The 18,142-nt window shown below is 45.0% G+C and overlaps 1 protein-coding gene across 2 annotated transcripts in view; it reads left to right on the plus strand.

The window, feature by feature from the left end:
* The window catches only part of LOC119450006 (neurobeachin), a 319,496-nt gene that overhangs the window by 297,766 nt on the left and 3,588 nt on the right, over window positions 1-18,142 (plus strand). For both annotated transcript variants that reach the window (XM_037713337.2, XM_037713339.2), the window contains 9 exons: window positions 4,291-4,385; window positions 8,815-8,904; window positions 8,981-9,158; window positions 10,455-10,535; window positions 12,287-12,442; window positions 12,981-13,154; window positions 13,865-13,963; window positions 15,445-15,641; window positions 16,925-17,076. In XM_037713337.2, the coding sequence (XP_037569265.1) occupies window positions 4,291-4,385; window positions 8,815-8,904; window positions 8,981-9,158; window positions 10,455-10,535; window positions 12,287-12,442; window positions 12,981-13,154; window positions 13,865-13,963; window positions 15,445-15,641; window positions 16,925-17,076 (1,222 nt within the window). The remainder of the gene's footprint in view (window positions 1-4,290; window positions 4,386-8,814; window positions 8,905-8,980; window positions 9,159-10,454; window positions 10,536-12,286; window positions 12,443-12,980; window positions 13,155-13,864; window positions 13,964-15,444; window positions 15,642-16,924; window positions 17,077-18,142) is intronic.

Here is an 18,142-nt window from a genome sequence, read left to right on the forward strand (position 1 = left end):
GCACTGCCCCCCCCCCCCCCCCACTACCTCAGAGTTGTTGTGTTGGCATGTGTCCATGCCCCCAACCAAAAAAATAATAAAAAAATGCCTACGTCATTGCTGGCAAGGGCATTATCTGCTTTATCGGCAAGGGCCTTACCTGCAAGGGCCTATTGCTGGCAGTCGCCTTATATGCGAGTCGTAATGGCTTCGCCGCAGTACAGACATGTAATATGGTGAAGCATACTCGTTGTATTGATCCTCCCACTGCTTCTTCGGTGCCCTGGAGATCCTGCACCGTCAGCTTATAATCTCAGGTGCTCTCCCTGAGGTTTGCCGGTTTATTTTTATTTTCGCATAATAAATGAACTCACCCCAGTACAACTACGCATTGCGGTGGAGCGTATTTAAGCACATTCGCCATCATGGAACACATATAAGACACTTGCCGGAAACCTTTGTTACAAAGTGCGCACAGCGCACAGCTTTGAGTGCAGTAGGAGCGACGAAGAGGAGGGGAAGGCCGCGAGGGCATGGCTGTGTCAGCAGTGGAAATAGTTCGTGGGGAGGCTCCAATACCAGACCACACTAGACATATTCTCCATTTTTCATAAAAAAGCGTTGCATGGCCTCTTTAAAATGAGCAGCAGCAGCGAACATATGTTGGCTCTCGGATTTCTTAAACCTGAATTGTACATGATGGGCGACCCTGCGCATCATCATTGTGGAACCGTCTGCCAAATCTGGCGCTGTTCGGAAGATTAAAAAATGTCACAGTTTCGCCCTAAGGGCGAATCAATGAATGCGATAGCAACACAGCAATGTCATACGAAGTAAGGTGAGCGGCCTTGGTAGCAATATGAATTGTAGTAAACATGAGCTGATTAAGTAAGCAGGTGTGCTGCGGCGTAAGTAGACCGACATGAAGAGAGACTCGATGACCACGAGAAGGCGCGTGTGAAACGGTGGTGTTGATGAGAAGCGCTTACCGTGGGCAGCGCGTACGAAGGGACACACCTGTAGTGCTGCACTGCCGATCTGGGCAGCATTGCAGGTGTAGCGTGCGTTGGAAAATGTGGCCCGACTATTACTAACTGAATGAACAAGCGTGGTGTGAGCGCGCACAAACAAACATGAATAGATCAGACTGAATGACTGCAGCCAACGACTGTCAAAACGCTGGCAGCGGGCGAAGGTACGTGCGGTCTATCGCTTCAACGGAAACTGAGCGGCGAAATAAAGGTCAGAGCCGTGTGGAGATAAGAGACGGTGCGGTAGAACGAACGACGAGCGCGGTTGTTGGCAGCGTAGAAGTGCGCCCCCCCCCCCCCTCCTCCCGCTCCCTCCGGCGCTGGCTTCCTGCTTCCTTGCGTGCGCGTGGGAGAGATAAGAGACTGTGCGGACGAGCGACGAGCGCGGTTGTTGGCAGAGAAGTGCCCCCCCCCCCCCCCCCCTGCTCCTTCCGGCGCTGGCTTTCCGCTTCCTTGCTTGCGCGTGGGAGATTGAGTGCGTTCGCTCTCCGTGATAGCGCGCGTCCCCGCACGCTTCCGCTGGGGCATACGGCGCGCGGCGAAGATTTTATCTATACGGAACCTCACGGCGACGGCGACGACGACGGCGACGGCAGAAATCCGGTTGAAGTGTCCATATAATTGCTATCGCAATAAAAGCCACATTTGGGGGCTGGCCATTTCGTTTGTTGTGGTCAATTATATGGGCACTCCAGGCGAATTTTTGCCGTCACCGTGATGTTTCGTATAAAGTTCAAGTGCGATAAGATCATATCGCGCCCCGCGCGCTGTGTGTAGTTGTGAGGGAAAGCGTGTGAGGGTGAGCCGAGAAGGATGACGAGCCCACGTCAGGTCTCTCCGCCGACGCCAGCGCTTGTCATTCCCCTACCGGAGTATGGCGAACGTTCACGGGTGGTCACATACGTCTCCTCCGCTTATCGCTTCGCTATCTGCACCCCGCTCGCATTGGACGTGGCCGCTTCTTTACTCAATACACATGAAAAGATCAACATTGGTTGAAGGAGGGATGCCTCTCGAGCCAGCCTTTCAACAATGGGACTTCTTGCCTTCGTCACGGATGCTCGATGGAAACACACAGCCGTGAATTTGCTACGTGGGCGTGTAGAATATGATGACAAAAGTCGAAATGTCCAAAAACGAGAGGATTTAGTTCTGTTAGCCACGGTATAAAGGGGCGGGGGGGGGGGGGGGGGTTAATTCTAAACATACTGACTTTGCATGATTGTCATGTTTTGCATGCACTAAAATACTTTTCTTTTCCTTCATTGATGTTGCGTACTTGTCGGATATATTGTCAGTTCCAGAAATTGCGCTGATCACTGTTCCCACAAAAAATCTCGCAGTTTCACCCGAAAGGCGAAGCGTCAATTTCGATAGCAAATTAGTATAGAGCTAGTAGTTTTATCAGCTGTGTAAACTTATACATGTATCAGCACCAGCAAGGCGCAGAAATGTTGTCGACGCCGTCGGCGTTTTGCCCGCGTTCGCAGCGAACGCGTGCGGCGTTGGTGACTGTTACCGGTGCTTCTAGCAGCGGCTCGGAGGTTTTCGACGAGATCAGAACGGGACACTCGGCGAGCATCGTCGGAAGTCCTTACCACCTTCTCGCCTCGCAACGTTTTTATATAAATACGCATTTGGTGCCGCAGCTAAACGTTGCCTCCCCTCCCTCCCTCCCTCCCTCCCTTCTGTTCCCCCCGCGCGAGGAAGAAGTCGCGTTTGCTCTCCCCCGTGCGTCTGCTCCCCGTGAAAGCGCGCGTCCCTCGCGCGCTTTCACAAGCACATACAGCATACGGCGCGCGGCGACGATTTCATCGCCGTTGGACTTCATACGGAACCTCAGGGCGACAACGACGCCGGCGGCAGAAATCCGCTTGGAGTGTCCATATAATTGCTATCGAAATGAAATAAGGTCCCTCTGCCAGAATTAACAGCCTGAAAGCTCAGCCACTAAGCAACTAAGCGCAGTGGAAAAGCTCTCTTCCCGAGTGGCAGGAGACGCGTTTTTGAATAGCGAGAGTGTCAACTCTGCATACAGGAAGGGAATGGGGAGATGATACTGTGAGGGGTCCGACTAATGTATGGCTCATCAGACTAGCTTTATTGTCCTTTACAAGTTTTGGTGACTGTGACTAGTATACTCACAATAGTACCGACCACTGCGGGTTTGGGGCTTGTAGTGAGCCACATAGCCGTGCCAGCCATCGCATGCACGTGCCCAGCCTCTAAAGGGCATCGAGTGCTGCGCTGCAAGAAAACAGCATTGCCCTAAGTTAACGAAGACAGGTTTATTTGCCTTAAAGCGCCATCCAACACTGTACAAACGCCCAGCCCCGAGCGGCACGGGTAACAAAGAGGCTCCCGCGCCAAGAGCGAAAACACAGAAAGGACGCTGCTAGCAGGTTGCTGTGGGAGAATGGCCCCCCACGGCAGGCCACTAACGGAAAAGTGTCGCCACAGCTATGCTGCATACTTTCGTGGTTACCAACGGGCCAGGTTGTGGAGCGTAGGGCAGTCTTTGTCAGCTTGAGCCTCCGATAAGTACAGCTTGGGGTAGTACGGCGACGCACGAGCACCAGGCACCACTCTGGCTTAGCATTTGGAAAAGGAGCAACACAAGGTATGCGAGCCATAGGTGCAGGGCACTGTGGACGAGCTCAAATCCGAGGGATACCCAAAGGTGCCTGTGGTCAAGAGGGAAAAATGTGTACACACCTTGTACTGTCCCGTAGAGGTCTCTCTCTGCACTTGTTCTTGCGGTCACGCCCCACACCGATTGTGCCACACGTGGCTGCCAGAGTGAGAGCCAATATCCCACAACTGTTTCGTCGAACACTACCCACTGGGGACCCTTTGGGGTGGAGTGACAGTTGTGTGACAGTCTGGCCATTGCTGCGTCCCACCACAGGTTGAAAAAAGAGAGGCACAAGGAGGGCAGAATATACAAATACTGGGCAATTCTCACAATCCCCACAAAGTTCATGGATGTCATTACATTGTGTGTCATTAATTCGTGCTGTAGTCATTCTTTTCTTACCTCCCCATCAACGAAGTTGTCAAATGCACCGTCTCCTGCCCCCACTTCCTCATCAAGTTATATTTGTGGTCGCACTGTACATGTGTGAATGTGGTGTTGGCACAAAATCTTCTCTAATACATTTGTAGTCGTTTTACGTGCCTGTTGTGACAGAAATAGTGCAGCTTGTGACAGGATATTTCACACCGCATGCTTTAACTTCGGTGAAAATTGTCACATGTGTGCATGTCTTTCTTCACGCAGGTCCAGAAGCTGTGAGAAGTACCAATGTGTTTTACTACCTGACCTATGAAGGTAGCGTAGACCTTGAGAACATGAAGGACACTGTCATGAAGGAGGTTAGTGTGTGCACTGGTGTGGTCTTCACACTAGTGCCCATTGGCTCTCATAGTGCAGTTGTGTGGCTCTTGTAGAGTGTGCAGCCAGGCAACATGACCAAGCTGACATATTTGGTGCTTACTTCATTGTTCTGCGTGTTTGTTTTACCTTGTCTTTACGAGGCACTGGTGGGAGCAGTGACAGCTCTACTTAAGTGAATTTGGCGGTGTTGCTTTTGCCTATTTGCTTGTAAAATTTTACAATCTGTTTGTCACAGTACTTCAGGGTTTAAAGGCATTCGAGCTTTCTTGATTACAGTTGACTTCCGTTAAATCGACTCCGGTTGATTCGATTCTCGGTTAATTCGATCCCGACCGGAGGTCCCGGCCGGCGCCCATACATTTCTAGGGGCCCAAACTTCCGTTATTTCTATCTCAAAATTGGCCTTCGCCGGATAATTTCAACTTGACTGGTCAGCGTCGCCGCAATACAGCCGTGTTATGCGGTGAAGCATACCAAGAATGGAAGGGGCCACCGTCACGGGATGTTGTACGCGTGGAGTAACTCTGAAGGCCTGGCAGTAAACGTATTAGGCGTCTCGGTACTCGTACTGTGACCGGACACGGCGCATGTACGTGTGTAAATTAAGGGACACGTGCTATTGGCTGTAACATTGGCACCTTTTTTTCTGTATGGTATGCTTCACCGCATAGCACATCTGCATTGGGGCTAAGCTAACTTTAATAGCAATACTGCCAAATAAATCAACGGCGTGTTTCGGCGTTTTTTTCTGTCTGATTTAATTCGACCCGCCGGATAATTCGACCAGTTTCGTCAGCTTCGCCAGTATCGAATTAACAGAAATCGACTGTATAAACATAGTAATTTGATATACATAGATCTTCATATCCATGAGCCCTTCAGCACAGCCATATTTCTAAGTCGGCATGTACTGGAACATTTATATCTGCAACTCTCATCAGCAATGAGATTGGCAACACAGAAGACATCAAAATTGTTGCTTATCACAGGGTAGCGCATGCATTGCATAAATTTTTATTCTAGGGTTTCAATAGACTGGGCCACATTCCTGGTATGTGGACTGTCATCTATACCCACTTCAGTAAAACCTCATTAATACGTACCCGCTTGACAGGTAATTCTGGTTTAAATATAGTCCCGACGAAACCCTCGCCCTGTCGCCATTGAGCCTAATGTATTGACTGACCGCTTAAGCTGTAGCCTCGTAACGCATACCAAACAGTTAGTGCGTAATATTTATTTCATTTTTCGGCGCGTACAAGCGTGGAATCAGTGAAATGTTGTGCGCGCAGACCATAGGTATCCAAATTGCGGCTGACGGATCCTTTCCCAGACTGCAGTCGCCACCGATAGTGACGTCAAAACATGGTAGACAGGACGTGTTTCCTGCTCCCACAGCTTCTAGCGCTTCCACGTCGTCGTCATGGATGATGGCGTGGATGATGGCCCTTCCGTATCCGACGCTGCTAGTGCGTTGGCCGTCATAAGGGCGTTCGCAGAGAAGAGGGGCCTGATGGAGAAATTGGCTCGCAACCTTGCTGAGTTTGAGGATGCCGTCATCACTGCAAGGCTGCCACGGCAGTCCGTGAAAATCACAGATGTTTTACTGCCTGCTCGCAATTCTTACCATCTGCGATTATCGGTTAATTAATACATTGCTTATTGCTTACCTGACACACATTCCCCGCCAACTACGTATTAACGAGGTTTCACTGAAATGGTATAAAGAGGAATGTAAGAAGTAAATTTAATAAAAAGCAGGTCAATTTTACGATGCCTTGGATGAAATATTCCACTTATTTGTGCTTGTTTTTGATAATCCTATCCACATGTTGGCTTGAAGTCACAATGGTCACGCTGGGTGGCAGAATCTAGACGTATGTTTGGAGCTGTAGTGCCAGAGAACTACGCGGGAAAGTTGGACAAGCAATCGACATTGATAAAACATCAAAAAGAAGATGCCCGCTGAGCAATTAACATTGAAGGGGAATCAAAATTTGGAAAACTTGGTGGATTTTCCTACTTGAAATTACAGTACCAAGGAATGGCAGACTGATGAAAGCAAGTAACAGGCAGAAACTCTTGCTTGTCCCACCTTTCTTCCTCTGTATTGTTCTTTAAGAGTGAGAATTCTAGTTTGAACATACACGAACTTGCCAAGATTTCAGTTCCTCTGCAGTGATGCACATCTGTCAGTCTGCATTAGTAAGTGCTCTTGTGCAAGGTTTAGACAGCTAAAAAAACATAGTGTATTATCCAAGCTCAAAACTCGGCACATGTTCTGCATTGTGGCCAAGCTACACTTCTCAAATATTGTGTTTGTCATGAAAAAAATGACAGAGACAGAATATTGAACGAGTAACAGTGAGATTTTAACAATGCACTGAGAGACAACTCATAGTGTAAGAAAGTGAAGTTCCTTAAAAGTTCATTACACCAGCTGCACATCTGCAATGGTGGCAGAAATTTATTGTGATTCAGGCGCAGGACTCTCTGTTAGTGGTGGTAGGCATGGATTATGTCCAGTTTACAAGCTTGAATTACATGTCATGTTTATGAAGCCAACAGATAATAATAGCACACATATTTTTTTAAAGCATGTTTTGAATGTGCGTGCCTTTTCAGGGTTATATATGCACTTTATTAATGAAAATTTATCTTTAGACAAGGCGCAAAAGCAGCAACAAACTTGGCACAGCAAATACTAACAAGTAAAACATTGTTTTTAACGTCACAGCGACTTTGCTGTTGCCGATATTGCGTGCTTCAGGAACTCGTCTATATAAACTTGCTCGAAGCAAGTACCCCGCTTTTGTCCTTTCACTATCAAAAGTCTTTCAACGGAGGGTTCCGAGACAGCCTAGTGAAACTTTTCCCGCAATTGGTATTTTTCGTAAAGCTTGACTCGACATTCATAGCAGGGTTCGCACAGCCCCTTGAAATCCTTGAATATCCTTGATATTGACAGTATAAGTTCAAGGGCCCTTGAAAGTACTTGAATACCCGTGGGCTCCTTGTAATCCTTGAAAATCCCGTGGGATTTGTTCCGCTAGAGGAAATTAACGATGTACCTCCGCAAGTCATGCTGATATTTAAGGCCCTTTCCCTTACGAATGCCCATGAAAACAAGCTGTGTTGACTAAAGGGCAACATCAGGAAGTCTCGGTTTTAAATCTCGCAGCCCCTACGTCGTCTGGCAACTAATATGCATTGGAAATCCAATCCAATGCGTGACATATCGCTCGCTCGGCTTGCGTATAGTGCCTAGAATATACTCTAGTGTGCCGTCCACCGAGAGTCTCCAACGCGGGACGGTGGCGCGGGCTGTGATGCCTGCCGCCGCGGGCCACCAGACGGCGATGCCTGTCGGCATCATGCTAAATCCTGCGGTGTTCGACTCGCGTTCGTTTGCGATGCGTTGATTGCTACGCGTCGATTGCAATGCTTAGTTCATTTCTCGCCTTGCTGCCGCTTTCGTTGCAGTCTTTTCTTATTGTGAGTGGGTTTTTTGCATCTATGTGTGCACTCGTCTGTCTAAAGAAACTTTGAACAGGTCGCGAAACCGCGATTTCCCAGAGACGCGGAAAGAAACGGCTCATCTCATTACCCAGCGCGTCCGCAGACCCCGAACGTATTGCGGATTGGGACAAGAACATAAGAGGCAGATCGCCGGGCAAATGGGGAGACTCGCGTCGTGTCTTGCCTGAAGTCCGCCCATGTCTCAGCATGGTCCGGCACAGTCTCGAAGTGCAGCACACCAAGCGGCCGGTGGCGGCAGGCATCACACTCGGTGCTACCGCGACACCCGCTCTCGGCACACTAGTATGTGTCTTTTAGGTACTATAGTCGGGCCGTTTGTCGGCTTCGTGCGCACCATTTCAGTGAAGTTCGCGTTTGCGTTGTGTGTTTACTTTGACAAGATGCCAGGCGGGAAGTGCAAGTTTCAGCCTGCGTGGCTGCAACATACGAACTATCGTCACTGGGTGAGACCGGAACCAAGCAATCCTTATCGAGCAATGTGCGCATAATGTCAGAAGACGGTCGACATTGCAACGATGGGGGAATCTGCCTTGAAGAGCCACCAGAAAGGCGAAAGGCGACGAAGTTTACGTCGAACAGCCAAAGAAAAAGAAGCGGAGATAACAGCTCTTGAAAGAGAAATTAATGCGAAAATAGGGCTCCTTTCCTAAGTCATGTGAGGAAATAAAATTACGCTAACACTCCTTGAATTCTGCCTTTTTGCATCCTTGAAATCCTTGAAATGTCCTTGAATTTCCAGCCAAATATTGTGTACGAACCCTGTTCATAGAATCATAAATCAATTTCAAATTATTAAACTCTGAAAAATTCAGTAGAGTTGGCAAGTACGCAACTTACACTCCTTTACTTTTTCTCACTCTCTGAAAGGCTATTGAGAACCAGATCAAGAACTTCGGCCAGACTCCGTCGCAGCTTCTAATGGAACCACATCCTCCTCGCAGCTCAGCGATGCACATTGTGAGTACTAGTAGACAAGGAGTGTATGAGAAGTGTTGTGCGTCACAATGCTGTGCTTGTTGACCGTTTCGTACAGAGCCCAATGATGTTCTCACCAGTGACGGAGGAGCTGTGCATGATTATGAAGTTCCTGTCCAACTCGCCCATCTGCCACATCTCGGCCAACACGTACCCACAGTTGCCATTACCCTCAGTTGTTACTGTTACCTGCAACCAGAACTTTGCTGTCAACCGGTGGAATTGCAATTACTCTGGTAAGTGCTCATACTTCAGTTCTTGCTAAATTCTGAAAAGTTCCATTCCTTGCTATTCTGAAACGTTCCGCTTCGGCGATAGTTCGCTTAGGCGACAATTTCTCCTTCAGGCGCCCGCTGATTGGCTGTTTTAGCAAAATTGGATGAGCTGATTTGCTGGTTGAGCCCAACGTCATTCACTTTTGCTCATCCAGCCAATCAGCGCGCGCCTGAAAGCGAAATTGTCGCCTAGGCGAACTATCGCCGAAGTGGAATGTTTCAGAATACGGCCCATGCTTGCCACTTTGAGGTCACTGTCTAAGCTTGCTGACACATGTCCACTTCAGTTGTACATAAATGTGCTGTCATAGCAACTTGGTCAGAAGTGTCTTGTTTGTGAAGTTGAGCCATTGTACAAAGACTTGTCAAGTAACACGAAAGAACAGAAATGTGAAATGAATGGTAACAGGAACTACTGCAACTACATTGAACCTGTAGAGAGTGTATTCAAGAAGATACCAATTCCCATGTGTTCTGTTCTTTTTATGGCTCTTGCAAATTCTGTTAGTGCATTGCGACCACCTCATTTGGTTGCCATGGTAATCATGAGAAATGAGCAATTATGGTCAGTGAATGAAGTTGCGAAGAAGTTCGTTCTTGTAAGTAATGAACTGGTCCTGGAGGCACAGACATAAGAAAGAATGGGTCATGGTCACTTTCAAAAGCTTGACGGGGTTCTTTATAAGCATAAGCTGCTACCCTCTTGTGACAGAGTCTACTGTAGTGTTGCTTAATTTATGGCAGTCAAAGGCTCTAAGCGACACCATGACACCACAGATATTTGCTTACCCTCACCTCACAATTGTCACAATATCTAATTGATAATTGGCGACTCTACACTTCTAATCTAATGACAGACCTGACATATGTGTTGCTATGGGTAAAATGAGCAGTGTGCTCTACCAGAAAAGTTGGTGAGCTTTTTTTCTTAAATATGTTCTTGCTACTTGGTCTCTTGTTACGTATTCAATACTGCACCATTTAGATGAGCTTTGGCCATGAATTTGACTAAATAAAACAGTTTTCTATGAAGCAGAGTGCTGTGGTTTGATGCTAGCAGAGGCTATTGGCTTGCACTGCATCCAAAGATACCACAATGCTTTAATGGGCATGAGCCAAGCACACCAGCTATCTCACAAATTATACTGAAGAAAAAAAAACTATCCAGGAAGAATCCGGTTGCATGTTGCTATTGTTGGTGTTCATTTTACTAGTAATATCAATTATGCAACTTCCTGTTATTTACCATTCATGCAGCACCCATGCATTCACCAACTTACTCTGACTCAAACCAGCCACAGGCCAATCAACTGCCCCTCGCCATGGACCCTTTGCTTAGTAAGTGATACACTCTCTGCAGTACCTGTAACCAATTTTTTTTTTTTTTTTGCATAACCACATGGGCTTAAAGCTTGGTTGTGATGGTGCTTTTTGTTGTTTAAATATTGGCACAAGTCAGAATTTGTGGGCAGCTAGATTCCTTAATTTTTTTTTTTTTTTTGCATGATGTACAACTTAGCACAAGCTTTCGGAGCACAGACATTGCAACAAGTTTAATTTTCTTATGACGGCACCACAAAGTGGAATTTATGTGAGCGGTAAGATGAATGTATGGAGAAGTGTCATCTGTACCTTTTAACTAGTCAAGGGCAGGTGCACAGGCTGTGACAAAATATTGTTTCTTCTCGGATTCCATACTCTGGAAACGCAGTAGTATTGTCAGCTTGAAAACTGCTCAGCAGCCTTCATGCAGCTTTGATACAGAACTTCTGCAGCAGCAGCACAGGCACTGTGTGCGTTAGCTAAAGCAACTTAATTCACCTGAGTACTTCATTATTTGTGTATTAGTTGAAGGCTACCTGCACATAAAACCACAATGCCGTGAAGTCATTGTTTGAGTGGCCAATACCACTTGTAAGCTATGAGTGGATTTGTGGTGGTTGCTTTTTTGTCATTCTCTGGTAACCTTGGAGTTTCTCTTTCTATGGTAATTTCATATATATTCTGCTCTTCTTAATTGTATTTCTTTCCTAGCAGTTTATTCAGCTATCTTGGAATAGCTCAGCCTAAAATATACCATTATTAGTGCATTAGCATTATATGGACACTCTAAGCGAACTTTCACCGTCATCATTGCTGTGAGGTTCCGTATATATTTAGGTATATGTATGCTATATGCCATGCCATGCTATATGGCATGCAGTATATGCGGGTTATCTTGCCACACCATTCTATCACTAAGGTTGCTCAGACCAGATCTTACATTCTTGACAAAATTATTCCTCAGAATTTTGAGAATGACAGTCCATAAAGAAATGTCATGAAACAAAACATTGACAGCACGTGCCTTTTATCTTAAGTCTTCTCAGACTTAAATATTAAAAGTGCGAAACAATAACAGAGCTCAAGCCTTAAAATGATGTAATTTTATTGGCACAGCTGTGCACTACTTCCGGGATCAGCCCAGGAAAGAGGTTTCAAACATACCCGATACGGAAAAGTGACGGTAAAGTCGCTAAGAAAGACATGGGCTTTAATTAATAAATATAAATGAAATTATCTGATGGCAGGATTTATACAGAGGGCCCTAGCAGAACAGCTCATTTGTACTTAGATTACGTTTACTTCAATTCATACTGCCACTACAGCTATGAGTCTTACACATTGTGTAATATTCTAACATTTTGCTATCGTATTATTGCTTCGCCCTTATAGTGAAACTGTGATATTTTTTTTTCTTAGTAAAAGATTAGCAAAGTGACATATGCTTACAAACAATATAGTGATGTCTGATGAGCAGAAGTCACTTGTGTACCGGCTGGCCGTCGCAACCGCCTTCTTTTTTTTGTCTTGTCTGAGCTTATTAAAACATGAGAAGTTGAAACTACCACTACTTTTTAGGTTAGGTGTACACCTGTATGCTCACTGGCATCGCTAAAGCTTTAGCCAATAAGATTTTTCAGCACTACAGCTTTCCGGTTGACTCAGATCACTCGTGTAGGCAGCAGATCTAAAAGCTCGCATGGATCATGGTGGAGACGGAATAAAGATACAAACTTTTCTTAACTGCATATTGTGGTGTGTTGCAGTGATGAACGTGGCACCGCACAAGCGGCACCTGGGTGACACATTCAGCCAGCACGTGCGCATGCGCAGCGGCTGTTTCGTCACCACGGTGGACAGCCGTTTTCTCGTCGCCTGTGGTTTCTGGGACAAGAGCTTTCGTGTCTTCGCCACTGAGTCAGGTCAGCACTTTTGTGTAGTTACTTTTTGAAGTGTAGCCAAAGGCTAGCCAGTTGTAATTCTATGTTTTACCAGTAGTGTCCTTACATCATTAGGGTAATATGTGTGCACAGGAGCACACACAAGAGGAGCAGGGGTCTTAATCTTCCAGCAGCATGCCCTCTTTCCCATTCGTCCCTATGAATCTTGGCACCTTCATGGGCTCATATGTTAGCTTCATACCAGCTAGCTGTTGCCAATTAAGAGTGCCAAATGGAGCCACCAAAAACACTTAATCAGAAATAGAGGAGCGGGAAATTTGTGTTTATTACTCAGGCACTTCTAGATGGATGAATGAGGCATATATAGTAACGCAGTATTTGGCGGTACCCCCTGTGTTTAGTTATTCATTGCTAGCATCATTTAGGCATAAATCATTGTTTAAAATAAAGATTTCATACCACCGCTAACTAAGTGCTGCATTTAATGTGGCACTAAATGTAACTAACATATGCAGAAATAACAGAATAACTAAGAGTAGCTTTATTTGTTTGATTGTAGCCAAGATTATCCAGATAGTGTATGGACACTTTGGCGTGGTGACGTGCTTGGCGAGGTCCGAGTGCAACATCACCTCCGACTGCTACATTGCATCCGGCTCCGAGGACTGCACTGTGCTGCTCTGGCACTGGAATGCCCGAACACAGACCATTGCTGGAGACAATGCGAACCCTGGTGAGCACTTTTTATTGTGTACATTTTGCAGCTTGAACTGCTACATTCTGTTAAGCTAAAATAGTGTTCTATCTAAATATTGTTGCCCTTCACCTGCCACAATGGCTTAGTGGCTATGGCTATGGTAGTTGACTGCTGATCATCTTGTTGGTGACGTTCCAGTGGGATCTAAGTGCAAAAATGCCTCTATACTTACATTTGTTCTCTTGTTAAACAAACTCAAGCAGCCAAGATTAATTTTGACCACTGTTCTTCATTGGCTCAGTGTATTTGGTAGCTTGCAGCACATTTTGCAGATGCAAAACCTCATTAATTTATTTAACACCTTCAATGTGTTATCTTTAGTGGACATGTGAAAATAATTTGTTCTGCTCTTTTATACTTTGCTCTCTGTGCTTACAATTTGAACTTTAGGTGTTCTGTAACTGAAGTGCAGTGTTATTCAGTGTTGTGCATTCAACAAAAGAAAGAGAGAAGGTTGTTTGCTAGATATAATTCTCTAAGTGACATCTAACTGAAGGAAAGGATGAGGGTGTTGAGATGATGATTTGGTCTAGCTGGAGTCGGAGCAGAGCACTAATAAGGCATATTCCTTGTTTTAAAAATCATAAAAGGCTCAAGTGAGTATTGCCTAAAATCATTTTTATTGTAGCACTGTTGCACTGTTTTAAATTGTAAAATGTGAATTCTCTGTTTCACTGTCATTCCAGACATCCCAACACCACGAGCTACCCTCACTGGCCACGAGAATGAGGTCACCTGCATCGTTGTTTCTGCGGAACTTGGCCTGGTCGTCAGCGGATCGAAATGTATGCAAAGTTCAGGCAATTTTTTTGCTAATACCCCTGTGCACTCCAGAAAAGTAACTCTATGGCTGTCATATACAGGATGCAACTCTGTCCTTTCACGCTCTTGTTTCTATTACCACTGCCTATATTCTAATTTGCTCTCCCCGAGTCCTTAATAATGCATAAAAAAGCAATGCTAAGTGTGTGTGCATGCATGTGGCCTAAAAGTTAAATGCACAGTCTCCGTGCTTCTGTTGAAACCTTCTTTGTTGCGTTTTTTTTTTTTTTTCCTTGAATTTTTTGATCTACTTGTTTAATATAACATAACAAATCCTGCAAGTGCACAACTCAGCCTATTATGCTACCTATATTTGACTTTGACTTGTGGTCATGAAATGGAAAGTCTTAATAGTTGCAGCTTATACCATGTTTTTCATGCTTAGCGCCCCGAGATACTTCTTGAACATAGCAAATTAAGCCCACCCAATTGTTCATGGCATTGTCATGACATTCCAAGCTAAGTATTGCTCATATTCAACCTGATAAATAGACTCGTTCAATGTTAGAGAATGCTGTCATAAACATCTGAGCCAGATATTATTTAGCTTCATAGAACTAAGATGTTACAATCTACCCTGAAGCTTAATCTGTCTTGTGTATTGTAGCCTGCATATTGTTTGCTGTTTTTTGGGCATCCTGTGGAACTGTTAACCAGGTACTCATGAATTGTGCTTTCTCAATCGCTGTACTTGTTGTGAATCACAAACTGAGCGACCACATCGACCTCTGCACTGAAAACCAGCCATAACTGGTTCAGGCATGCAGGAAAAGCAATACATGGAAGATGCAAGGCCAAGAAATTGACTACAGAAGCTAGCAATAGCAGTTCTTGTTGTTTCAGCTCCCATACAAGGTTGTGTAGAAACAAATCAGTCCATTGTGGTTCCTTTCCGGGCCGGCACTTTCCTGTTCTTTTTATCAAATACTCTTAAGGAGAGAGAGATTTCTTTTAGAACTGTATGACAAAAGTTGCCTTAGTGCATTGTGCTTTCTTTGGACTTTAGTGTTGAAAAGTATATAAAATTGTTAGTTCTATGGCTTAGGTCAATAAATCAGTCATTTTTGCTATTGTACGAATTGGAATGGATCAGAAGCGTCTATATTTTGATGCCATTCAAGAAGGCAGTTTATCTCTTGCGCTCATCTGCCATGTGATAGAGCTGAAAGCTGTCTTGGAAATACACCTTCTTGAAAAGAAGGTATCACCAATGATTTGCACTAAACGCTATCAAGGAAAAGTTCGAACAAGTGCCAAACGAATGGAACAATAAGTCCAGAGTTTAGATTTAAGCAAAGAGCTTCAGCAAGTGAACATAACATGTAGAACAAGTATGTAAACGTGGTTGCAGATATCAAAGAGCTGATTTCATGTGTGCTCCCCACCATCTGTATAGTTGTGCTTAGCACTTCTGGGCCTTTAATGTCATTGCCCTCACCCACAGCTGGCCCGGTGCTAGTCCACACAACCAGTGGTGACTTGCTACGGTCTCTCGAGGCACCTGACCGCTTCGGCACCCCAGAACTCTGTGTCCTGTCCCGTGAAGGCATGGTGGTTGTCTGCTATGGTCTTGGCAACCTCTGCAACTTCACCATCAATGGCCGTCGGTTGCGCTCCGAGTCCCATCACGACAACATTCAGGTGCCATGACAATTACAAATCTGAAAAGCGTGCTTGCATAAAAATTTAAATTTGCATTACTCACGCTTGCAGTGATACTTTCTGTGATACGATGGCTTACATGCAATTTCGCATGATTTGGCACCTGTACGTGCCGGCATAAACAACAGACAGCATTCTTGGCACTGTGCGAAAATGGCAAACTTGGCAAAGAACACTGTCAGCCATATATGCGGATGCGTCCAGTGCCGAGTCACACAAAATCTCGTGAAATTTACTGTATCCTCAAAAATGATCATTTGAGACTACCACTCCTGGTTCAAACAACTGTTGTTAGACAGAAAGAAAAAGAACAAACATACATTGCAAATGGTGATATCAGTGGCATATTGTTAAACTATCAAGTATTTTGAAAGCACTAAGAATGTATGCCTGATATCGAAGCTTGATTTTGGTGTACACTCCTTTAGATGAAATGTTTTTGTATCATAAGCACATTGCTTATTAAACTAAACAGAAGAATTAAGTGCATTTGTAACACACAGTTAGAGCAAAGGGCAGTCAGGAATTTTTTTCCGGGTACAAGGGCAGGAGGGGTAGATGGCATCATGGTAAACAAAGTTTAGGGGGAGGGGCTAGTGGCCGGTGTGAACCCCCCCCCCCCCCCCACACCCATGGTTGCTATGAATGAACCTAATTTGTGAGCTTTCTTCAACTGTGCATGACTAACCAGACTAGTTAAGTCAGTCTTTCAGTTGTCGACCTAAATTGAAGTGTCAATTGTGTAAGGGTGTGTGCATGCACAGCATATGGCTCTCATTATTTGTCTTAAATAGAACTACACAAAAGTAAGCCTATTGAGAACACTGGCCACCTTCATTAAATCAATAATTATGGTGACAACTAATAATTGGCAGTAAAGACGACTTATGCAGTTGAAGAAGGGAGCATTAAGTGCAGTCAGCAACAGCATGTTAAGACCATTTGTCTTTTGCTGTCTAACACCACCACCTAGCCCTTTGGAGGTTGTACAGATTGTTTGCAATTTAGTCACTTGCCATGCTTCCTTTAATTCGATGTGCTTTCCTTTAGTGTATTGTACAAGCAGTGGTGCAAATTAGGGAGAGCGAGAAAAAAAAATAGACATTTTAACATCTCACAACATTTTTACTCATATTGTATGACTCATAATCTCATATGACTTCAGTGTGCTAGGAACACAGGTCATTAGACATTCAGCCATCTGATGCAGCTAATTACGTGTGGACTCGGCTCAACTCCTGGCATTGTCTGGCTGCTTGCAGTGTCTAACATTGAGTCGCGATGGCGAGTACATGGTGACTGGCTCGGAGAGCGGCGTGGTCGAAGTATGGCGGTCATTCAACCTGGCACTGCTCTATGCCTTCCCTGCCTGTGAAGGTGGCGTCCGGTCCCTAGCCCTGTCTCACGATCAGAAGTAAGTGGATTTACATATTTTTCTGATGTAAAGAATACGGTCTTGCACGCTCTTCATGCTGGGGGTAGATGCAAAGACGCAAGGCTGAACCCCTGTGAGGGGCACTCATCATTGGATACCAGTGCTAAGAGCAACACAGGGGCAGAAACATGGCATGCCCAGTTTGTGTGTTTTTTTTTCGTTCCGTCCCAGCATTGTTTGTGGGAAGTGGTCTATACAGTACTAGTCACCTGGTATGTGTGCCTGCAGTACGTGTCACCTCCGCCATTGCTACTCTATCGGTACCGATACCACGCCAAAAACGGAAGCTGCACTGCTGTAAACCTGTTCATAATTTCCCCTGTGACTAATTCAGTAGATTGTTTTTTCGGATATGTTACCACAAAGCCTAGCACGGAGGGTTCCTGAAAAGGGGGGCGGAGCGAACTGTTGCACAACGTGGGAGAGGTGTTCAGGTAGATGGCATTTTAGCGGCCGCAGACTAATGAATAATGACACACTCTCTTATTTAATGTGTAATAACACATTGATTTATTGTAAAATATCTATTTCAAGGTTATACTGAAGATTATTTTCATGACTGGGCAGGGCATATGCAGAGCAGGCCCAGGTGCCACGTACTGTTAAGATCACCTGCCATTGTCTGTATACCTCCCATTTACCAATAATGATTCCAAAACAACTCACCCGCCTTTCAGCTTGTTTTGCAAACCTGAGGCATGCACTAAAGGACTGGCCTTCCTTGCTCTCCAAGTTTGAAACAGTTTCAGATAAACTAAAGCAATAAATGAAAAGAACAAAAAAAAAAAAGCGTTCATAGGTACAGTCGAACCCGGATATATCGAACCCACATATAACAAATTATTGTGTATTACAAACAGCAGTAAAATCCCCTTGAAAATTATTGCATAAAATTATTATTTTATATATCAAATTACCTATATGTCGAACTTTTTATGATCCCTTTCAGATTCGATATATCAGAGTTGTATATGCAGATCTGAGCAACTCGTACATCAAATACAGGGCAGCTGTATAAGGGAGTTCTTACATCCTTTGCAAGTCC

Source organism: Dermacentor silvarum, chromosome 4 (assembly GCF_013339745.2).
Source record: "Dermacentor silvarum isolate Dsil-2018 chromosome 4, BIME_Dsil_1.4, whole genome shotgun sequence".
In the NCBI taxonomy this organism is placed as follows: Eukaryota; Metazoa; Arthropoda; class Arachnida; order Ixodida; family Ixodidae; genus Dermacentor; species Dermacentor silvarum.